Genomic DNA, 23,833 nt, shown 5'->3' on the forward strand with positions numbered 1-23,833 from the left:
TACTGGAAACACAGTCGCAGAAAGTTTTTCTTCAGTTGGAAAAGGCATTGGTAATCCAGTCGATGGTTCGGGATGTTCTGAAGCCAACCTGGATATCAGTGCACCTATGCATTCGCCTTCTGTGAAAAATGGTGGCCTCTTACAAGGCTCTTCAGTACGGAAGGTTTCATGCACGACCCTTCCAGCTCGATCTGTTGGACAAATGGTCCGGATCACATCTTCACATGCACCAGAGGATTCGTCTGTCGCCAAAGGCCAGGATCTCCCTTCTGTGGTGGCTACAGACTTCTCACCTGATCGAGGGCCGACGGTTCGGGATTCAAAATTGGATTCTGCTAACCACGGACGCAAGCCTCAGAGGTTGGGGAACAGTCACCCAGGGGGTGCAGTTTCAAGGAAGATGGTCAAGTCAGGAAGTCGTTCTTCCAAACAACGTTCTGGAACTCAGGGCTATATACAACGCCCTTCTGCAGGCCTCATATTTTCTTTAAGATCGGGCCATTTGGTCCAGTCGAACAATGTGTCGGTAGTAACGTACATAAACCGACAGGGCAGAACGATAAACAGAGCAGCAATGTCAGAGGTGTTGAGAATTCTCCTCTGGGCAGAAAAACACGCTGCGGCGTTGTCGGCGGTCTTCATTCCAGGAATAGACAACTGGGAAGCAGACTTCCTCAGCAGACACGACCTGCACATGGGGAAGGGGGGCCTTCACCCGGAGGTGTTCAGGTGCTTGACAAGTCGATGGGGATATCCACAGATCGACATGATGGGATCTCGTCTCAACAAGAAGCTCAAGTGGTATTGTTCCAGGTCTAGAGACCCACAAGCAGTGGCAATGGATGCTCTGACAACTCCATGGGTCTATCAGATGGTGTACGTGTTTCCTCCACTTCCTCTGATCCCAAGAATTCTTAAAAGAATAAAAAGGGAAAAGGTTCAAGCAGTTCTCATTGCTCCGGACTGGCCAAGAAGGGCCTGGTACACGGACCTTCTGGAGATGCTCCTGGAAGATCTGTGGCCTCTACCTCTTCGCGAGGATCTTCTGCAACAGGGCCCGTTTGTCTATCAAGGCTACGTTTGACGGCATGGAAGTTGAAAGGCTGATTCTTGCCAGGAGAGGCACCCCTGACAAAGTCATCCCGACTATGATCCATGCCAGGAAGAAATACGTCTCTTGGTGTGAAAGCAGATAATATTCTGCGGTGGAATTTCATCTGGGACGTTTCCTGCTTTTTCTGCAGTCGGGTGTGGATGTGGGCCTATGTCTGAGCTCACTAAAAGTCCAGATTTCGGCCTTATCCATTTTGTTTCAGAAACAATTGGCTTCTCTTCCTGAGGTCCATTCTTGAAAGGTGTTCTGCACATCCAACCTCCCTTTGCGCCTCCTACGGCACCTTGGGATCTCAATTTGGTGCTGCAGTTCCTCCAATCGGACTGATTTGAACCGTTACAGGAGGTAGATGTTAAATATCTTACATGGAAGACAGTCACACTGTTGGCCTTAGCTTTAGCGAGACGTGTGTCGGAGCTAGGGGCGTTGTCTCACAAGCGCCCCTACTTAATTTTCCATGAGGACAGAGCTGAACGCGTGGTGTACGCGTTTCACATCAACCAACCTATTGTGGTTCCGGCTGTTACAGACACCTCTGCTACTCCAAAATCTTTGGATGTTGTGAGGGCTTTGAAGGTGTATGTAAAGAGGACAGCTCGTCACATGAAATCTGACTCGCTGGTTGTTCTCTATGATACCAATAAGATTGGGTTTCCTGCTTCAAAGCAGTCCATTGCACGCTGGATCAGGCTCACTATCCAGCATGCTTATTCCATGGCAGGCTTGCCGGTTTCGAAATCTGTTCAGGCCCACTCGACTAGGTCGTGGGTTCTTCTTGGGTGGCTGCCCGGGGTGTCTGGGCTTTACAGCTCTGCCGAGCAGCTACTTGGTCAGGTTCGAACATGTTTGCTAAGTTTTACAAGTTCGATACTTTGGCCTTTGACGACCTTCAGTTTGGTCAATCGGTTCTGCAGGAACCTCCACACTCTCCCACCCGGTTTGGGAGCTTTGATACATCCCCATGGTACTAAATGGAACCCTAGTATCCTCTAGGACGTAAGAGAAAATAGGCTACCGGTAAATCCTTTTCTCGTAGTCCGTAGAGGATACTGGATGCCCACCCAGTGCTTCGTTCTTCCTGCACTGTTACTTGGTTAAGTATTGTTGTTTGGTTCAGCTATTGCTGTTCCTGTTTCAAGTTTGGTTAGCATGGCTTTCCTCTTTTGTGTGTGCTGGTTCGGAATCTCACCACTATCCTTATATATCCATCTCTCAAAGTATGTCTGTCTCCTCTGGCACAGTTTCTTAGACTGAGTCTGGTAGGAGGGGCATAGAGGGAGGAGCCAGCCCACACTAACAAATTCTTAAAGTGCCCATGGCTCCTAGTGGACCCGTCTATACCCCATGGTACTAAATGGAACCCCAGTTTCCTCTGCGGACTACGAGAAAAGGATTTACCGGTAGGTAATTAAAATCCAATTTTTTTACCCAATATCTATCATGTCATCATCTCACAATGCACCAGTTTGTGGGCACGGCCTAGTGAATAGGATCTGATGTTGTTGGGAACATGTCAGGTAGGAAGAAGAGAGCAGAGAAAGGCCTTCCCCTAGGATTGCTCCTGGCTTGTACAGAGAAATAGCTTAAAACTAAGGGGGTTATTCAGTAAGGATTGCAGGTTCTGCTAAGAAGAAGAATCTGCTATCCTTTTTATACCATGCTGGGGGATGCCCATCGCAGGGCAAGGCTGCTTTGCATGCTGAATGGTCATCCCAGCAGCTGCGACCGCAATTTGATTGTGGTCGCAGCAAGTGTGGACGACCCCCTGCAGCCGCAGCTAGGCTGCATATACAGGCGGTCCGACGCTATTTGTCCTGCAAAAAAAAAAACAATGACCCGTCCCCGCTTTCTCTGCGCCATCCCTGCATAGGTACGTCGCCGCCCCATGCTCGCCCTGCGTACGCCTCTGCCTGTTAATCAGGCCGAGGCGGTGGCAGCCAATGCGATCCAATCTGACGTTACTAGAGGGGAAATTGTGGTCCCTATGTCAGCAAACGTATAACATCTTAAAATCAGGTAATAGGGGGTTGCACCTTATTGGCTATTCATAGAAGAATTTATTTGACCTATGTAGAGAACTACCTCTTCATAAGCTGGATGAGTGCCGTTGTTCCTAACAAAGTGTCAGACATACTGGCGAGTACAGTTTTGATAATGATTTTCCTTTATGTACCCCTGGTACATTACATCTGAAGTACCTGCATATACCAAACAGCAGAGAATATCCCTTAACTCCTGCCTCTTAAATAGTCTTGGATACATTTGTAGATAAATGGGTAAGCAATTCACCCGCAAAGTATTTTTTAGTTAATAGGATTTCCAGAACTGTAATTAATGAGAGCACCAACATTAAATTTGAGAGCAAAACTTACCAGGACCACAAGGGGTGAGCAATGGAATCAGGACAACAGGACAAGCTGCATCATTGTGTGTACGAGCCCTTAAAGTCTGTTTGTAGACTGCCTAATGTAAAGAGTTTCTCCACCACTTGTAGCTCCCATACATGTCAGTGCTCTGTATAGTGAGAACAAATGACTGATATTCCTTTTCTTCTCTCTCTTTCTAGATTAGTTTCCAGAATACCTTTAGAAATTACCTTCTGAGGCAAAATTTTGAAGTGACAGAAGAGAACTTGAGTTTTTCTTACACGTTCAAACTCGATGTGCTTCTGGATATTTCCTACTTACTGGGTCTCAGCAAAAAGAAAAGCGAAATGAATGGGGCGATTTTGAATTTGTCCTGTTCAAAGAAAGAGAAAAAGGAAAAAGTTAAAATGTTCCTGTCAAAAATGACTGACCCCCTTATCCGGCGCGGCAGTAGCTTTAACAGAGACCGAAGGAGGAGTTCCTTCGCCCTAGGTAAGACTCAGTAACGCAGGGCAAAGCAGAAATGAATGTCTATAGAGATTGCTAGTGACATTGGAACGTTCTATGTACTTGCAGCCACCAAAATGAAGCTCTCTTTGTTTTGGGCAGCACTATTTTGTGCTATTTGTCTCTAGAGAGTGAACAAGTGGAGAAGTTGCCCATAGCAACCAATCAGCATTTTGCCCATGCACAGTAGAAAATAATCGCTCAAATGCACATCTGCATTACGTCCACATCTGAATAAGGCCCATGTTATGGTGCCGCAGGATGTAGTCAGAAGGTTGCCAATAACTATATCGACAATCATGTCGCCACCACAATGTCAACAGTTATCATGTTGACATTGTCAAATTGCCGAAGGAAATGTGCCGACTCTGCATTGACAAAGGGGTTTGAGCCCCGAAACATTGAACTTGCTAAACAGCCTTCAGTGTTTCATTAGTCCCTGATGTGTGTGTGTGTGTGTGTGTGTGTGTGTGTGTGTGTGTATATGTGTATATATATATATATATATATATATATATAATATAGGTCCATTGAAAAAGTTGCTCTCACAATATTCATCCATAGGCAACAGCTGTGGTGCATTAGTTTCCAGAGATCAATGTAATTAAAACAAAGTCTCAATATTCAGCATTCTTAGCAGGAAGCACTCACCAGACTTGCTAGTAGATCATACACACGTGTGTATGATCTCAGTGACTGTATGACTTGGTCTTGAAAAAGATCCATGCCAGGACCGAAACGTCGACCTCTACCTGTGACTATGTGAGTCTGTGTTAAAAGCTACATTTCTACTAGCAAGTCTGGTGAGTGCTTCCTGCTAAGAATGCTATATATATATATATATATATATATATATATATAAAAATCAATACACCCTTTTGTTTCAATAACTGTGCTGGAAATGGGAAAACTAAATACTCCAGTAAGGTATGGGTGAGGTGGGCTATCTATTGCATATTTTAACAACCGCACCCAGAAAGACCTCCAATATCACATAACACTGTCAGGTGCCTAATTTCCAAATTCTGAGCGCCTGGGACTGTGTCTGACAAGTCACGGAGTGATAGTCCAAAAAGTGCTACTGACGAGACAACCTCAACAATGGTTTTGGCATCCTTCATGAAGAGCCCACAACACAGCACATGACGTTTGTCAGCAGAATGTGGAAACAGCCAGTCATCGATCGTATGAATCCTTCATGCCCATTGATGACATCCATTCAATATCCAGTGCTATGTGAAATTGGAGGTCTTTCTGGGTGCGGTTGCCCCATACTTTGGATGCCTTCATCACAGTCATACCTAAGGAAGGAAAAGATCCGTGGCAATGTGTAAGCTACCGTCCAATCTTGCTCCTCAATACAGACATCAAACTGTTTGCCAAACTTATAGCAAACAGGCTGAAGCTGTTGCTTCCAAACATTATCGATTTGTATCAGGTGGGATTTGTCCCTGGGAGAGAGGCACGAGACAATCCAACTAAAATTATTGACCTGATACACCTAGCCTCCTCCACAAGGGCTGCAGCATTTCATATGTCAGTGTGACATACTGTGCTGCTGCTCCATCACCTCCCCAGCGGCGTTGCATACTCCCGCTGGCTCTGCTCCCGAGTACTTGTGGCAGAGACACTCCGGCTCTAGGCACACGGTCGCAGGCGCTCTCCTGGTTCGCGTGGCTGCTACAGAAAGGAAGAGGTAAGAGAGTCCCCCAGACGGGACCCATCATTAAATCGCAGTCTTGGGAGACGGACCGCGGCGCTGGCGTGGACACTGTCACCGAGCAGGGACCCCACTATAGCCATACGAGTACAGGTCGGATATACTAATATCCATTTTAATAAGACTCTATAGTACCAGGTGGTGAAGTCCAGCATAGGGGAGCCGGCTCTTGACCTGTAGCCTCTCCGGCGAACCAGGGCACCATCTACTGCTGGTGTTCCCGCCCTGGAGCTGCCTCACACTCTCCCTCACTCCCTGAGATGCTGGGCGCCATTTTCTAAAATAGATGCGACTGGTCTCTGGGACTGCAGGGCAAGGTCTCCTTTGTAAACCCGCCTGTACATCAGTGCCATGGTTTTACAAACACTTAAGTATTCTACATGTTGATAATAAGACAGCGTTAATTAAGAAAAAGTGTACCTGTGACAGAATATATTGTACGAGTATTTTGATATATACATCCGGTCTCAGAACACGCATTGTTTTATATATATATATATATATATATATATATATAGACAAGAAACACCTTTATCCTGCGCTGTGGTATAGCTGCCCTCTGATACGGTCCTACTGTTAGCCAGGACCAAACTACAACACCTCCAAACAACGAATCAGAGGGCGCTAATAATCACTCCCCACTATACCAGCAATACAATTGACCACATATATAAATGAATAATAACAATTTATTAAAAGCACAAATGGCTAAAAGAGATGACCCTTTCAAATACACATATCAATAATTTGTGTCATAGATGAAATGAAGGGTACGTTTTCTCTCTTCCACCCTGACGCGTTTCGTCCTTTACGGACTTCTTCAGTGGGATGATCAGTACAGCTATACAATCCAAAACTGATAATCATATAAATCTTCAAGTTCTTAAGACCATTTAGCAGTACAGGTTTGTAGGACACTTTAAAAAAAATAGGACCTCAGATCACAATTCGTGAGGGTCTAATAAAATAAAAACTGTTGGAAAGCCCTACCTAGGGAGAATCTCATAAAAATGTTGAACAACAATATTCTAATGTGCTCCTGTGTGCTCTCCCAAAGTGCAAAGTGCAAACTAATTATCTGCATTTCAAATGTGACTGTGTACCTGTATCTGCTATGTGATTTCACTGCGGTGTATTCCAGGTATATCTATCACTGTATACTGTACCCTAGGGGACTAAGTGCATCTGGGTCAATATATAGAGCGTCACAATATTTACCTATTACATGTATTCTACTGTGTACTCACATAATACCGGATTTATTCGCAGGTGTTGTACTCTGTCTGGCTTCATCGTACTAAACCGCTCTCTGTTGCATTTGTGTATAATGTTTAACATGTAGTGCAATACATCTGGGGACGCCACTGCATCCTGCAGAGCATGCGCAACGGATTTACCTGAGGGGGAAGTTTGTGTGATGGTCTGTGTACTATGGCCCTCATTCCGAGTTGTTCGCTCGCTAGCCGCTTTTCGCAGCAGTACACACGCTAAGCGCCGCCCTCTGGGAGTGTATCTTAGCTTAGCAGAATTGCGAACGAAGTATTCACAATATTGCGAAAAGATTTTTCTGTGCAGTTTCTGAGTAGCTCGAGACTTACTCTTCCAGTGCGATCAGTTCAGTGCTTGTCGTTCCTGGTTTGACGTCACAAACACACCCAGCGTCTCCCCCAGACACTCCCCCGTTTCTTCAGCCACTCCCGCGTTTTTCCCAGAAACAGCAGCGTTTTTTCACACACTCCCATAAAACGGCAAGTTTCCGCCCAGAAACACCCACTTCCTGTCAATCACACTCCGATCACCAGAACGAAGAAAAAATCTCGTAATGCCGTGAGTAAAATACCAAACTTCTTAGCAAATTTACTTGGCGCAGTCGCAGTGCGAACATTGCGCATGCGCAATTAGCGGAAAATCGCTGCGATGCGAAGAAAATTACCGAGCGAACAACTCGGAATGAGGGCCAATGTCTCATACATCTCCCAGTCAGTCCGCAGCTCCTGTAATCAATCAGGAGCCAACCTGGGCTCCGTTCTCAAACCTGCTGCGTACTTTAGTTGAACACTTTATGCCCCCTATGGGACCACCTGTAACATTACAGTCACTGATGTCCTCATGGTTACTCCGCTTTGGGCGGGAAAATTTTGCCTCAAGGGTTGTAGTGTATGACTCATTCCTTGGTCAGGCAAAACCCTATTCCAGGTCACTCTCGTGTGTCTGGGTCATCTAAGCGGGCTGCTTGCTCCTCCCTATCCTATAATCTCTCTGATATTTTATCTGAAGAGAGGGGGGTCATGCTGTCCTGTCAGTCCCTATATTAGGTGTTTCTGACAAGGATTTTGCATTGCTATATGACACCACTGCCTTTGTGGTTCCTGGGAAGCAAATCCTACAAATCACTGATTATAAGAGGATTCCCCCACCGTAGTTAGGCAAACTGATATGTTCACACGTCAGAGGGTAAATAAAATTCTGTTACCACAATCTGACCATTAAGTGTACATCAGACAAGACCCCTGGTCTAATCCAGGGAAGACATTCCCCCTGTCGACAACAGGCGTTAGCTCGATATCCTCCCCCTGCAGAGTTATATAACAAGCAGGTAATTCACTGCTAGTGAACTCATGTGTCATCCACTCTGCCTCTCACCACTGTCCCCTCACTGTAGGAACTGACAGATAAATGTTTGGAGGGAAATCTATTACTCCCTTACAGGTGTTGTACATAGACCACGATTGCGTCCTCTTGGGGCTGCAAAATAGATTGATGACTGGATCAGGCATTAGAGGAAGAGCTGCCCGAGGATATATCTGACAATGCCAGACATTCCCTGTGTCACAATACCACCGCCACCTTTTTCTATACCAGGAGGCGTCCCCTGAGGCAGGTGTATTGTGCTACTAAGGCGTCGAATACATCTGTCTTGGCTCGCCGTATTCTGTGGTTAAGGTCATGGAAGGTGGACCTGGACTCCAAAGTTCCTTGGAGGTATTCCCCTTTACTGGGGACATCTTATTTGGGGAAGACCTAATTAAAAATTGGATCTGAATCGGCGGCTACTATGACTGCCTTTCTCCCAAATGCTACTACTCCTGTACAGAAGGCAAAAGGTACCACTTTTCCCTGCTTTTGGCCTCAAGGGAAAGCGAAGGTCAGGCATACCTGAGATTGTCTCGTGCTCCCAACAACCACTAAGCCCTAGGCCTAACAATCCTGGACTGCTCGTAAGCCTGCTTCTGATTACAAGCCTGCTGCATGACGGGACAGGCCTCCCCCTGGGGGATCCCAGGGAGCGGGGCCGACTTCTACAATGCATCCAGGTCTGGTTAATGACCACTTCAAACGCATGGATGCGAGAAGTTGTCTTTCACGGGTACGTCGTCTCTTTCAAGAGACATCCCCCTCTAGTTCCGAAACCTGATGGGACTTTCCGGCCTATTCTCAACCTCAAATCGCTGAACAAGTTTGTGAGAGTGTCAAAGTTCCGTATGAAAACACTGCGCTCAATTGTACTGGTCATGGAACCCGGAGACTATATGGTATCCATGGATATACAAGATGCTTACCTGCATATGCCTATTGGCATATCGCATCAGCAATATCTGCGGTTTGCTATTGGCAAGCTTCACTATCAATTCCAGGCTCTGCTGTTTGGACTGGCCATGGCCCCTCGGATCTTCACCAAGGTTATGGTCGTGGTGACGGCTCATATCCGTCGCCAATGAGTCAGAATCCTGCCGTGACTGGACGATTTGCTGATTTTGGCAAACTCCCACGATGTCCCCCTCAGTCATCTACAACTGATGGTAAACTTCCTACAAGCCCACGGGGGGCTCATCAACTGGAAGAAGTCCTTGCTGGTCCCTGCTCGGAGCATGATGCACCTGGCGGCACTACCGGACACACACAGCCAAAGACTGTTTCTGTCTCCAGGGAATGTCCTGAAACTTCAGGACAGGATCAGATACTTCCTCTCTCGCCCACGAGTGTCTATACACTCGGCGATGCAAGTACTAGGCCTCATGGTGTCTGCTTTCGACATGGTAGAGAACGCTCAATTCCATTCCCGCCTTCTACAGGGGTTAATCCTTTCCAAGTGGGACGGCCTGCCTCATCGGATCAGGTCTCAAATGATCTCATTGACTCCGGAGGGTCGTCTGTCACTGAGCTGGTGGCTACAGGACCAGCAGTTGAGCAGGGGCCGTCCCTTCTGGATCCCCAACTGGGTCCTGCTGACTATAGACACCAGTCTGGGGGGTTGGGGCACGGTGCTTGAGCAACACTCTCTCTAGGGTCAGTGGACCAAGGAGGAATCTCTCCTCCCGATAAACATTCTGGAATTGCGAGCAGTGTTCAATGGGGGTCATTCCGAGTTGTTCGCTCGCAAGCTGCTTTTAGCAGCTTTGCACACGCTAAGCCGCCGCCTACTGGGAGTGAATCTTAGCTTATCAAAATTGCGAACGAAAGATTCGCAAAATTGCGAAAAGACTTCTCTGTGCAGTTTCTGAGTAGCTCGAGACTTACTCTGCCAGTGCGATCAGTTCAGTGCTTGTCGTTCCTGGTTTGACGTCACAAACACACCCAGCGTTCGGCCAGACACTCCTCCGTTTCTCCAGCCACTCCCGCTTTTTCCCCAGGAACGTTAGCGTTTTTTCACACACACCCATAAAACGGCCAGTTTCCGCCCAGAAACACCCACTTCCTGTCAATCACACTCCGATCACCAGAACGAAGAAAAAAACCTCGTAATGCCGTGAGTAAAATACCTAACTGCATAGCAAATTTACTTGGCGCAGTCGCACTGCGGACATTGCGCATGCGCATTAGCGACTAATCGCTCCGTTGCGAGAAAAAAATAACGAGCGAACAACTCGGAATGACCCCCAATGCTTTGACTCTTGCCCTGTCTCTGATACAGAACAGGCCTGTTCAAGTACAATAAGACAACTCCACCACGGTGGCATACATAAACCATCAAGGGAGCACTCAAAGCCACATGGCAATGATGGAAGTGTCAAAAATCCTTCATTGGGCAGAACGCCATCTGCCAGCAATATCAGCAGTGTTCATTCCAGGAGTCCTCAACTGGGAAGCGGATTTCCTCAGTCATCAGGATGTACACGCCGGAGAGTGGAGCTTCATCAGGAAGTCTTTAAACTCCTAGTGGACAAGTGGGGTCTACCAGATGTAGGCCTGATGGCATCACAACATGATCACAAAGTTCCGGTCTTAGGATCAAGAACAAGGGATCCTCAAGCAGCGTTTGTGGACGCACTGGCAATTCCATGGCACTTTCGGCTGCCCTACGTGTTCCCTCCAGTATCACTTCTGCCCAGGGTACTACGGAAATTCAAGCAGGTAGTTATACTACTGCTATTCGCTCCAGCGTGGCCCAGACGGCATTGGTTCTCAGACCGGCAGGGTCTCTCGATAGAGCATCTTCTTCTTCCTCAATGCCCAGACCTCCTCTTTCAGGGCCCTTGTGTCTACCCGGACCTGGCCAGCCTGGTTTTGACAGCGTAGCTCTTGAAGCTTCACTCCTGAGGGCCAAAGGTTTCTCTGAGGTGGTTATCTAAACTGTGCTAAAGGCCTGCATACCGGCTTCTGCATGGATTTATTATAGGGTCTGGAATTCTTACTTCACCTGGTGTGCTGCTAAGAATTACGATGCTTCCAATTTTTTAGTACTTCCAGACTTCTGGCTTTTTCACAACAAAGCCTGGATTTAGGACTTCGTCTGGCCTCCCTCAAGGTTCACATATCTGCCTTGTCTGTGTGGTTTTAGAGAAAAATTGCGTCTATACCTGACATTCCTACATTCACTCAGGGCGTACTGTGGATTCAGCCTCCCTATGTCCCTCCTGTGGCTCCATGGGATTTGTCTTTTGTCCTGAATGCCATGCAAGAGTCTCCATTTGAACCTCTTGAGTCAGTGGACCTTAAATGGCTCACAGCCAAGGTCCTGTTTCTACTGGCTATTGCCTCTGCTAGAAGGGTGTCAGACTTAGGCGCTTTGTCCTGTCGTCCACCCTTTTTGATATCTCATCGTGACCAAGCAGTTCTTAGAATTCGCCCTGGTTATTTACCTAAGGTGGTGTAATCTTTTCACATTAATCAAGAGATTGTGGTTCCAGCCTTTACCTCTCGTGGTTTGTCCTCCAAAGAGCGGTCTTTGGATGTGATGCGGGCTCTCATATATATGTAGAAAGGACTGCAAAGAACGGTCTTTGGATGTGGTACGGGCTCTCCGTATATATGTGGAGAGGACTGCCTCTATAAGTAGGTCAGATACCCTCTTTGTACTATTTGGTTTCCACAAACGTGGCTGGCCTGCGAATACGCAAACCTTGGCCAGACGGATTAGAATGGTGATTGCACAAACTTATGCGCAGGCTGAACTCCCAGCTCCTGCTGCTATCAAGGCCCATTCTACTCGGTCTTTTGGACCCTCTTGGGCGACTCATCGTGGCGCGTCCGCAGAACAATTGTGCAAGGCGGCTACGTCGTCCTCAGTGAACATGTTTATTAGGTTCTATGCCTTTGATACTTCTGCCTCCCAGGAGCTTCCTTTGGACGCCTCATACCCGCTAAGTTGCGTCCCCTCCCTTGAGGAACTGCTTTAGGACATCCCCAATGTATTTTCTGTGGAACACAGTGTACCCCGCTGCAGAAAAGGAGATTTATGGTAGATTTACCATGGTTAAATCTCTTTCTGCTAAGTACACTGGGTTCCACAGGGCGCCCACCCTGACACGCTTAGCTTCTTTGGGTTTGTATGACATTAGCCGCTAGTCCCTTCTTCTGTCATGAGAACGTGGTTCTATGTGACTAACATCTGTCTTCTCTTATACCTGTTTCTGCATTGGACTGGTTAACAAAACTGAGCTCACAGTGCCTGGAGGCGGGGTTATAGAGGAGGCCCCGCAATGCATTCTGGGATAGTCTAAAGCTTTAGCCTGTTGGTGCCTCTGGATCTAGATCCATCTCTACCCCCCAATGTATTCCCTGTGGAACCCAGTGTACCTCGCAGAAAGAGATTTAACCATGTTAAGTCTACCATAAATCTCTCTCTCCCTCTCTCTATAGAGCTGTCTGGGGTATGGAGAGAAAGGTGGAAGGAGGGAGGCAATATAGGTGGGTGAGCAGCTATACCCAAGCAGCTGTGGGTAAAAGGAGAAGGTGGGAGAAGCGGGGGATATGGAGTATCTACTCCCTGACTCACCACCTGACGTCCAGGTTATTGCAGGGAGACTTGGACTGCAGGGGGCGGAAGGCGCGGGTCACGGTCCAGCCAGTGACTGCTGCGCCTCTGAAACCGCCCAGCCATACAGCAAAATGGAGCAGGGGTCACAGGACGGCAGGATGTTTGTCTGACGTTTGTCCCCCCAGAGGGCTGCAGTGCTGGAGCAGGGAGAGATGAGCGCAGCTGACAGTCCCCCGGCTGTGTGGAGAGATGAAACCACAGGAGCACAGCAGTCACCCGCCGGATCCCCCCCATCCTTCTGTCTCTGCTATCAGGCTGTTTGGGTTAACTGTGCATTTAACCTTTTCCTGTGTGTGTGCATTCTATTATACAGTATGTCTGTCAGAAATTCTCTGTGTCAGTTAAGCAACACTAAGTTTTCCCCTTCACCAGAGGGATCACTGATGTGTACACAATTGTAGTGTCCCTTCTCAGGGAAGCAGTCTGCAGGAACCAGCATGGCTGGACTCCATTAAAGGGATGATTACTAACATCTCCACTGAGCTTGCTTTGGCCAAGGAGGAGACGCAGGAATTAAAGAAGTCTATGGCTGATTTAGTAACTAAACATTCAGACCGCAGACTAGTGTCTCAGTCCCCTGTACTTATTCCAGAAAAGCGAGCAATAGCCCAAGTACTCCACTCTGATTCTGATCATGAAAATTCAGATCTGGAGGAAGGGGAGGTGGATGTAGAGGTGGGGGATTGTACTCTTTCTCAGGAAATAGAAGCTCTCATTTACTCTATTAAAGAGGTCCTAAATATCCCTGATAAAGAGGCAGACACGGCAGAGAAAATGTTTGTCATGGTAAAACCAAAATCATCTGCTACCTTTCCTGTTTCCAAGGAATGAAATACGCTCTTTAAAGAGACATGGGTTAATCCTGACAAAAAAATTAAAATCCCTAAGAGGTTGTTGTCATCCTTTCCTTTTCCTCCTGAGGAAAGGCAAGTGTGGGAAAACCCACCGGTGGTGGATACTTCAGTTTCCAGGTTGTCATGTAAAAAACTGTACTACCTTGCCTGGTGCTATCTCCCTAAAAGACTCAGCTGATTGTAAAATTGAGACTACTCTCAAGTCACTGTATACTGCAGTGGGAGTTGCTCAGAGACCCACTGTAGCGTGTGGTTGGATTACACGAGCCATTGCTAAATGGTCAGGTAATTTAATTGAAAACTTTGAGACTATGTCTCAGGATGAAGTGGTCACCCTCCTGCAACATATACAGGACTCTGCAAACTTTATGGGTGAGGCGATCAAGGAAATTGGCTTGATCAGTGCACGTGCTTTAGTGATGGCGGTGTCAGCACGCAGATGGTTATGGCTGCGGCAGTGGGCATCAGATGCTGACCACAAAAAGGGAGTTGAGAACTTGCCATTTACAGGTGAAACCCTGTTTGACGAAGAGCTGATCAAATGGATTTCTCAGGCTACTGCTGGTAAGTCCACCTATTTACAGTCTGTAGCTCCGCCAGCTAGACGAACTTACTCAGGATCCAATCTGCAGTCCTTTCAGTTTGCCAGATTTAGGAGCAAGGCCAGGGGTGCCTCCAATGCCTCCAGAGGTAACAGAGGTAAACCTTGTAGACCAACGGCTGCTGGTCCCCAGGAACAGAGTTCAGGTTCAGCCTCCTTTCGCATGACGGTTGGCCTCATGCTCTGGGGAATCTGCAGGTGGGTGCTCGCCTGAAATCCTTCAGTCAAGTCTGGGAAAATTCCTGCCGGGATTCCTGGGTCAAGGACCTGATATCCCAGGGTTACAGGTTAGAGTTCCAAACTATCCCACCTCACAGATTCTTCATGTCAGGTTTACCAGTTTCACAAGAAACAAGAGTAACCCTGCAGGAAGCTATTCAAAAACTGTTACGAATGCAGGTCATTGTTCCAGTGCCGCTGCAACTCCAGAACAGGGGATATTACTCCAACCTGTTTGTTGTACTGAAACTTGACGGTTTGGTAAGACCGATCCTAAACTTCAAATCACTGAACCCGTATTTACGTGTGTTCAAATTCAAGATGGAATATCTGAGAGTAGTAGTCTCTGGCCTGGAGGAAGGGAGTTCCTAGGGTCCCTTTTGGCCTATCAACGGCACCAACGGTATTCAGAAAGGTGATGGCAAAGATGATGCTGCTACTACAAAAACAGATTGTGAACATCGTTCCATATCTGGACGATCTCCTGATAAAGGCTATGTCCAGAGATCAGTTGAGAGAAAGCATCAGCCTCACAACACGCCTGCTCACGTCACATGGATGGGTTTTCAATCTGAAAAAAATCCCATCTGGAACCAACGCAGAGACTTCAGTTCCTGGTTATGATCCTGGACACGGTGTCTCAGAGGATTCTCCTTCCTATGGACAAGGCAAGGACAATCCAGACGATGTTTCGGTCCCTCCTGAAGCCGAACAAGGTCTCAGTGCATCTTTGCATACGTTTACTGGGAAAGATGGTAGCCTCCTACGAGGCAATACAATACGGGAGATTCCATGCGCGGCTCTTCTAGCTGGATCTGCTGGACAAATGGATCAGATGCATCAGATGATACGTCTCTCGCCCAAGGCCAGGATTTCCCTGCTGTGGTGGCTGCAGAAGTCTCACCTGGTGGAGGGTCGAGCATTCGGAACTCAGACTTGGGTTCTCTTAACCACAGATGTAAGCCTCAGAGGTTAGGGAGCAGTAACCCAAGGGGATCAGTTCCAAGGAAGGTGGTCAAGTCAGGAAACAGTCCTTCTGATAAACATCTTGGAACTCAGGGCAATTTACAATGCCCTTCTACAGGCCTCATATCTTCTTCAGAATCAAGCCGTTCAAGTACGGTTGGACAACGCAACGACAGTGGCACACATAAACCGACAAGGAGGTACAAAAAGCAGAGCTGCGATGAGAGAGGTATCCAAGATGCTCCTCTGGGCGTAACAGAATGCCAAAGCCATCTTGGCCATCTTCATTCCGAGAGTAGACAACTGGGAAGCAGACTTCCTCAGCAGGCGCGACCTGCATCCGGGGAAATGGGGCCTTCACCTGCAGGTGTTCCAACAACTAACACAGTGGTGGGGATGTCCGCAAATCGACATGATGGCTTCTCTACTCAATGGGAAATGCCTGTGTTATTGTTCCATGACAAGGGAACAGCAACCCGCAGCTGTGGGTGCTCTGATGATGCCATGGTCTTACCAGTTGGTGTACCTGTTCCCTCCAATTCCTCTGCTTCTGAGAGTTCTAAAAAGAATAATAAGGGAAGGAGTTTGGGTAATTTATTTATTATTTATTTATTAACAGTTTCTTATATAGCGCAGCATATTCCGTTGCGCTTTACAATTAGAACAACAGTAATAGAACAAAACTGGGTAAAAACAGACAGACAGAGGTAGGAAGGCCCTGCTCGCAAGCTTACAATCTATAGGGAAATAGGCATAGATACACAAGGATAGATGCTACCTATTGCATAATGGTCCACCAGATTGCTAGGTTCTTAATGGGTTGTATGATGATACCCACAAAGTTATCCAAGTGTCAGGAGGGTGTGAGACTAAAGAAAGACAAGATATGTGATGTTATGAATACTCAACAGAGGATGTAATTAGATAGGGAAGCACTGAAGGTTATGTGGGTGGGTCTGTAATTTGATAGGCTTGTCTGAAGAGGTGAGTTTTCAGGGAACATTTAAAGGTTTGGAGACTAGAGGCGAGTCTTACTGTGCGTGGGAGGGCATTCCACAGAGTGGGTGAAGCCCGGATAAAGTCCTGTAATTTTGAGTGTGAACAAGTAATGCGTGTGGATGAGAGACGTAGATCTTGTGCAGAGCGGAGAGGTCGGGTTGGGAGATATTTTGAGATGAGTGAAGAGATGTATGTTGGTGCAGTTTAGTTAATAGCCTTGTATGTGAGTAAAAGTATTTTATATTTAATACGGTAGAATACCGGTAACCAATGGAGGGACTGACAGAGCGGATCTGCAGACGATGAACGTCTGGCAAGGAAGATTAGCCTCGCAGCTGCATTCAAAATGGATTGTAGTGGTGAGAGCCTATGTTTGGGAAGACCGGTCAGGAGACTATTACAATAATCAATGCGGGAGATAATGAGAGCATGGATTAGAGTTTTTGCTGTGTCTTGTGTAAGATATGGTCGTATTTTGGATATGTTTCTTAGATGTATGTAACATGATCTTGAGACAGATTATATGTGGGTAACAAAGGACAGTTCAGAGTCAAGAATGACACCTAGGCAGCGAGCTTGTGGGGTAGGGGTGATTGCAGAGTTCTCAACAGTGATAGAGATATCAGGTTGGAAACTACTATTGGCCGGTGGAAATATAATTAATTCTGTTTTGGAAATATTAAGTTTGAGGTGGCGAGATGTCATCCAAGATGAAATGGCAGAAAGGCATTCAGTGACACGGCTCAATACAGATGGTGACAAATCAGGGGAGGATAGGTAGATTTGAGTATCATCCGCATACAGATGGTACTGAAATCCGAAAGAGTTGATTAGTTTGCCAAGAGATGTGGTATAGATAGAGAAAAGCAGAGGACCTAGGACTGAGCCTTGTGGTACTCCAACTGAGAGAGGTAGCGAAGGAGAGGTGGAATCAGAGAAACGAACACTGAAGGAGCGATTAGATAGATAGGATGAGAACCAAGAAAGGGCTGTGTCCTGAATACCTAGGGATTGTAGTGTTTGTATGAGAAGAGAATGGTCAACAGTGTCAAAAGCAACAGAGAGATCAAGGAGAATAAGTAGAGAGTAATGTCCTTTAGATTTAGCAGTGACCAAATCATTCACTACCTTAGTCAGTGCTGTCTCTGTGGAGTGTTGGGCACGAAATCCTGACTGAAGTGGGTCCAGTAGGCTGTGTGAGTTAAGAAAGTGTGTGAGGCGAGTGTAGGCAAGTCTCTCAAGTAGCTTGGAGGGGCATGGGAGCTGAGAGATGGGACGGTAGTTAGAGAGAGAGTTCGGGTCAGAGTTTTGTTTTTTCAGAATGGGAGTAATCACTGCATGCTTGAATAGAGAAGGAAAGATACCAGTAGACAGGGAGAGATTACAGATTTTCGTTAAGGTTGGGATGAGCACAGGGTAATTCTCATTGCCCCGGATTGGCTGTGCAGAGCCTGGTATGCAGACCTTCTGGCCATGTCAATTGAAGATCCTTGGCCTCTGCCACTTCGAGAAGATCTTCAGCAAGAGCCGTTCGTTTATCCAGACTTAACACGGCTTTGTTTGATGGCATGGCAGTTGAAAGGGAGATTCTAGCCAGAAATTGCATCACAGCCAATGTTATCTTAACTAAGATACAAGCCAGAAATGGGGTCACGTCGAAACATTACCATCTCATATGGAAGAGGTATATCTCTTGGTCTGAAATTCGCCAGTTTTCTGCTGTGGATTTCGATATGGCCATTTCCTGCATTTCCTTCAGTCAGCCATGGACATGGGCCTAGGTTTAGGCTCTCTTAAAGTTCAGATTTCGGCTCTGTCTATATTTTTCCAAAAACAGTTGTCTGCCCTTCCAGTAGTGCAGACCTTTCTGCAGGGTGTCCTTCATATTCAGCCTCCCTTTGTGACCCCCACGGCATTGTGGGCTCTCAGTTTGGTTCTAAAATTACTCCAGTATGACTGGTTTGAACCTTTGCACAAGGTTGAGGTGAAGTATCTCACATGGAAGACGGTCATGCTGTTGGCTTTGGCTTTGTGTCGGAGCTAGGGGCTTTGTCCTGTAAGAGTCCCTACCTGGTGTTCCATGAGGATAGAGCGGAGCTCAGGACTTGTCAGCAGTTCCTGCCCAAGGTGGTGTCTGCTTTTCATATCAATCAGCCGATAGTGGTTCCAGTTGTTGTTGACACTGCTGCTACTCCAAAGTCCTTGGATGTCGTATGGACTTTGAAGATCTATGTCAAACGGACTGCTCGGACACGGAAGTCCGACTCGCTTTTTGTGTTGTATGATGCCAACAAGATTGGCTGTCCTGCTTCTAAGCAGTCTATTGCGTGTTGGATCAGGCTTACTATCCAACAGGCTTACTCAACGGCAGCTTTGCCGCTTCCGACGTCAATTCGGGCCCATTCCACTAGGTAGGTGGGTTCTTCCTGGGCAGCTGCAAGGGGTGTCTCTGCTTTACAGTTGTGCCGAGCTGCCACAAGTTCAACACCTTGTCTACTGATGTCCTTCGGTTTGGACAATCTGTTTTGCAGGGGTCTCGGCACTCTCCCACCCGGTCTGGGAACTTTGGGACTTCCCCATGGTACTAAAACCATCTCAGTATCCCCTACGATGTTAGATAGGAATTTGATACCTGCCGGTTATTCCTTTTCTTGTAGTCTGTAGGGGATACTGGGCGCCCACCTCCGTGCTTCGGTTTTGTTCCTGCAAATGTTGTTACTTGTTGTGCGTTGGATCAGCTGTTGCTGTCCCTAATTTCTAGTATGGTTATGTTACTATCTTCCTGTTGTTGTGTGCTGGTTCGAAAACTCACCACTTTACTAATTTCCTCTCTCAATTGTAAATGTTGATTTACTCACAGGACTAAAAGCAACACTTTAAAAAGACATTCAATACACTTTAAATGGAGCCGCTACAGCCGCTGTAATCAATCCTTAGCCTACGTACTTTTTACCCAGTTTGCATACAAAGCCCTGTATTGTGTACGCACTTTGCGTACAAACGCTGCGATGGTCATACAAAGTACACGCAGTGCGTACACACACAAAGACACGCCGTGAGCACTTTGCAGCTACACGTGTGACTGGATTTCACTTATATAACACTAGCAGGGAAAGAGAGACACGACACCAATTTGTATTTCAAAGACTATGTTGGGATCTGACCCACCAACGGTTCTTTACTAGCAGGGGGTTACAATAACAACAATACAATACAATAAGAAAATGGCTACAGTCAATGGTACATACGTTTTGGTTTCGCCTGCGCTTCCCGGTCCGGTCCTCAATCATCAAGGTTGATGATCTTCAGAGACTGAGAGTGACCTGGCCTGCAGCTGGCTATTTATACATTTGTCCAAAACCTAACACAATGGGAACTGTAATCTCTTTATCCATTGGACACAGGGATGGTCATTTACAGTACAGGAGAGGTCATAGGTCAGTTTGAATAGGTGGGCGATGTCTGTTCCAGGTGCACTTGCAGATGGTCTCCTCTGGGTTCCTGCCGCATATCAAGTGAACAGTAAATACAGTTAACATTTATATTCTGCTCCTGCGCATAACTATTCGCAGGAGCGTGCGATCTTCTGCAAACTAACACCGGAATATTGCTCTTAAAATACCCTACAGCTGGATACCAAACACCTCCTTACAACCTAGTTCTGTCCCTTCCTGTCCTGTAAAGGTGAATCCCTTTGTTCTTATACCATTTAAACATGTGTAACTCACTGGTGTGGTGCAGGGAGACTGTGTACATTGTGCACTATTTGGATTAAATATGTAATGTGTTTTTATGGCTTTTCCATGCGATTACAAACACTACCGTAATTACTCATACCACTTGCTAATACGCAGGACCGCGGGAGCGACCACACACAAATTGCGAATATGCGCACGCACGGCAGAGCAAGTACGCGCACGGAGGCCATCTGTGTGTAGTTTGTACGTGATGTGTGTACTGCAATATTTTTCGACTTCGACAGTCCACCCTTTGGCAGTCATCAATAACTGCCACTAACTAATCAATAAACAGAAAAATATTACCTATACAATATATACAGAAGCTTAGATGATCGGGGAAGAGTTGTAGGTGGGAAATGTATGACCTAGTGGGATAGTAAAAAGCATGTATGTATGAATCAGTGTCTGAGGGGCATGTATCATCGTGCCGTATATGTTCTAAAGCTTTGAGGTATTGCGAAGTATACATTAAATCCTTCTCATCCCGTATTAAGGGTCTGTAAATGGGCAAACAATTACTACCCAGCTCTTTTCGGCTTCTTATTCCAACAAATGGGGAGCACATTTAGTTGATGATACATGGAGGGGGAAAATATGTGAGTGCTAGTATATTTGGCTATCACCTGTCGACTATGTGTGCCATTAACTGGAGGTTGCAGAGATGAAGATAAGACACATATCTAAAATACATTTACATAAACATTTTGGGTAGGGTTGACGTCTTTTCCGGTTGGATGTATCTGGGCAGAGGGGGAGACAGAGAAAAACGGGTGAAAGAAACAGGCCATGAAATTAATTTTTACAATCCTTATCATATCACAGTTTCTATTGAGGGGTCATAAATTAAATCTGCTGCTGTAACAGCGCCCTCGCTCCTTAGACTCATCAAATTTGTGCTGCGCTTGCGTCGCATTAGAATTTGAACACACCTGAATATCAGACCAATAATTATGATGACTCCCAGGATACAAAGGACAAACTTCCCCACACTCATAATGATATTTTGAGCCCACTCTCCTAACCCTGAGACCCATTTGCGTGGGTTCAACCATGAGACCCAGCCGGTCAGTTCATTACCCACAGTCGCTAAGGTAAGGTTGTGCTTCCTCCTGAACTCCCACTTCAACTGTAAGATCTCGTCCATCTTCTGATCGATGATCTCCGTGGGATCGTCAGTGCTATTCGTGATATACGTACAACAATTCACGCCATATTGAGTTGCCAGGGTAACACAGTACCCACCTGTCACGGCTGTAACCTAATTAAGGACCATCCTGTGCTGGATCAGTTCCTTCTTGTAGGCTTGTAACTCCCTTCCCGTATACCTGAAGGTGTCATCATACATCTCTGTGATATTGTCTATCAAGTTCGCTAGCGCATGGATGTACCTATAATTTATAGTTCCTCTGGCAATACGGGTGATATCTAAAGCGAGAAGGAACTGAATCCCGGTGGATTCATGGATCAAATCAGAGGCTGCGTTCTCTGCCCTATCTATGAGGAGTCTGGGCGCTGCGGTGAACATCTTTCATCTTATCATGGGTTATGGTCATATCCCTCAGAGCTTGGAGCAAGCCACTTGTATGCTTTCATCCCACATATGAAATAGGCATCATCTGGGAGAACATAGGGGACAAAATGTAACATCACCATGTTGCAAACTTTCCAGGTAAAGAAACCAATCCCTAGTTCTCTCATTTGCTCAGTACAAGTATCGGGCTGGATGATATGGGCACAATACCCTGATGATACTTTTCCAACCCACATGGTCTTGCTTCCACGTGTATACCTATACCGAAAATACCTCCCACTGTTGGCTATCTGGCGGACAAGTTCAGAGTCAACAGGAATCCTATCAGCTCTGTGTGAAAAAGTCATTGTCTGGTTATTCCAAGTCACTTCCCAATTTCCAGGTTTTCGGTAATTGGAAATATTGAAACACAACAGGGACCTATCTACGTTGTACTGGTGGAGCTTCAAGCTAGGGGGCCTAGAGATATTGAATTTCTTGTCCACCGGTCTCCCACCCCGTAATTTGAGTACCTCATCTATTGCTAAAGGGTATATTGCTAATCCTGATTTACTCTGTCCTTGAGGTACTTGTGAGCACAATCAGCATTCTGTCTGGTTTAAGACCTTACCCACTAGTGAGTGGTAATCACTCAACGGATGTCGGTCCATGTCGATATTAATGTTGGACTGACATCTCTGGATGCACCCATCTTCGACTATGTTCTCACAATTCCTACAAATACAATATTCATCAGACAATAACCCTTCACATTGCCTCCGAGCTCCATGACTACCCGAGCGCTTACTGATACCAGCCTTTACTCGAGTGATGTGCTGCTCCTGCGATCCTACAAATTCGTACTCGCCATCAGAACCCATTCCAGATCCCCGCTTGACCTCTCTGGGACCCTCACCAAAACAAATTGTCCTGATCAAAAACAGAATTACTAGTAGAACCCGAAACGCAGTCTCTTGTGATAGATCCATTTCGTTGGGGGAAAGAAGGAAAATAAGGAGGAGAAAAGAAAGGAAAATGCAGGGGAGGGTGAAAAAAAGAAAATGGTGCGACAACCGTCCTTGGTCTTGTTGCTCTCCGCGCTCAGGTGCCGTTCAACAGTCCTGCCTCTCAACTTTCCCGGAACAAACACTCTAGTGATACGAGGTTCTCTTCACCTTGCTCTTTGTCATGAGTTCTCTCCGGGTCAGTGACCTTCTTGCAGTGGGACGAGTGGACCCAAGTCTCTCTTTCGGCGACCTTTAATGCTGTCGTGCTGGTTAGTAAGACTTGGTACGGTCCTTCCCACCTGTCTATGAGGCAACCTGAGCGTAAGAAATTTTGAATCATCACATAATCCCCAGGCTCAATGTCATGACAATTACTGTTCGGTAGGTCAGGAATCACCAGCTTTAGATTTCTTTGTTGATTTCTCAGCTGCTGGTTCATCCTAACCAAATATTTCACAGTCATTTCATTATTGCATTTCAAATCATCCTGGGGGGCTGTACACGTTATGTGTCCCTTTGTTCCTACAGTCCCTTGCAAAATGTCCTTCCTTATTACAATAGAAGCATACTATTGACCATGACTTACCATCAGGGGTCTGGGGTTTTGGCTGATGTGGTTTTGCTGTAAGAGCCTGTATACTCACCGTCATCAGCTTATCCCCTTGCGACTCCCTGTGCTTACTGATGTTCCGATCGTGCTCGACAGCGGACTCTCTCAATGCAGCCACCGAGATACCTCTCCAATTAGGTAGAGAGGTTTGCACCCTTGTCCTCAGTGCCTCCTTTAACCCGTCCATTAATACAGAAACAGCTACCTCCCTGTGGTGTGCATTATCCTTAATGTCCTCGATCCCAGTATATCTAGCTATTTCCTGCAGTGCTCGATGGAAATATTCGGATGCCATTTCACCTTCTTTTTGTCTTATGGAGAAGATTTTATTCCATTTAACAACAGTAGGGAAATACACTCCT

The 23,833-nt window shown here is 46.5% G+C and overlaps 1 protein-coding gene across 1 annotated transcript in view; it reads left to right on the forward strand.

The window, feature by feature from the left end:
* Positions 1–23,833, forward strand: part of MEDAG (mesenteric estrogen dependent adipogenesis) — a 116,912-nt gene that overhangs the window by 73,397 nt on the left and 19,682 nt on the right. Inside the window, exon 4 of the mRNA XM_063951754.1 lies at positions 3,681–3,972. Coding sequence (XP_063807824.1) covers positions 3,681–3,972 — 292 coding nt within the window. The remainder of the gene's footprint in view (positions 1–3,680; positions 3,973–23,833) is intronic.

This window comes from Pseudophryne corroboree, chromosome 2 (assembly GCF_028390025.1).
Source record: "Pseudophryne corroboree isolate aPseCor3 chromosome 2, aPseCor3.hap2, whole genome shotgun sequence".
In the NCBI taxonomy this organism is placed as follows: Eukaryota; Metazoa; Chordata; class Amphibia; order Anura; family Myobatrachidae; genus Pseudophryne; species Pseudophryne corroboree.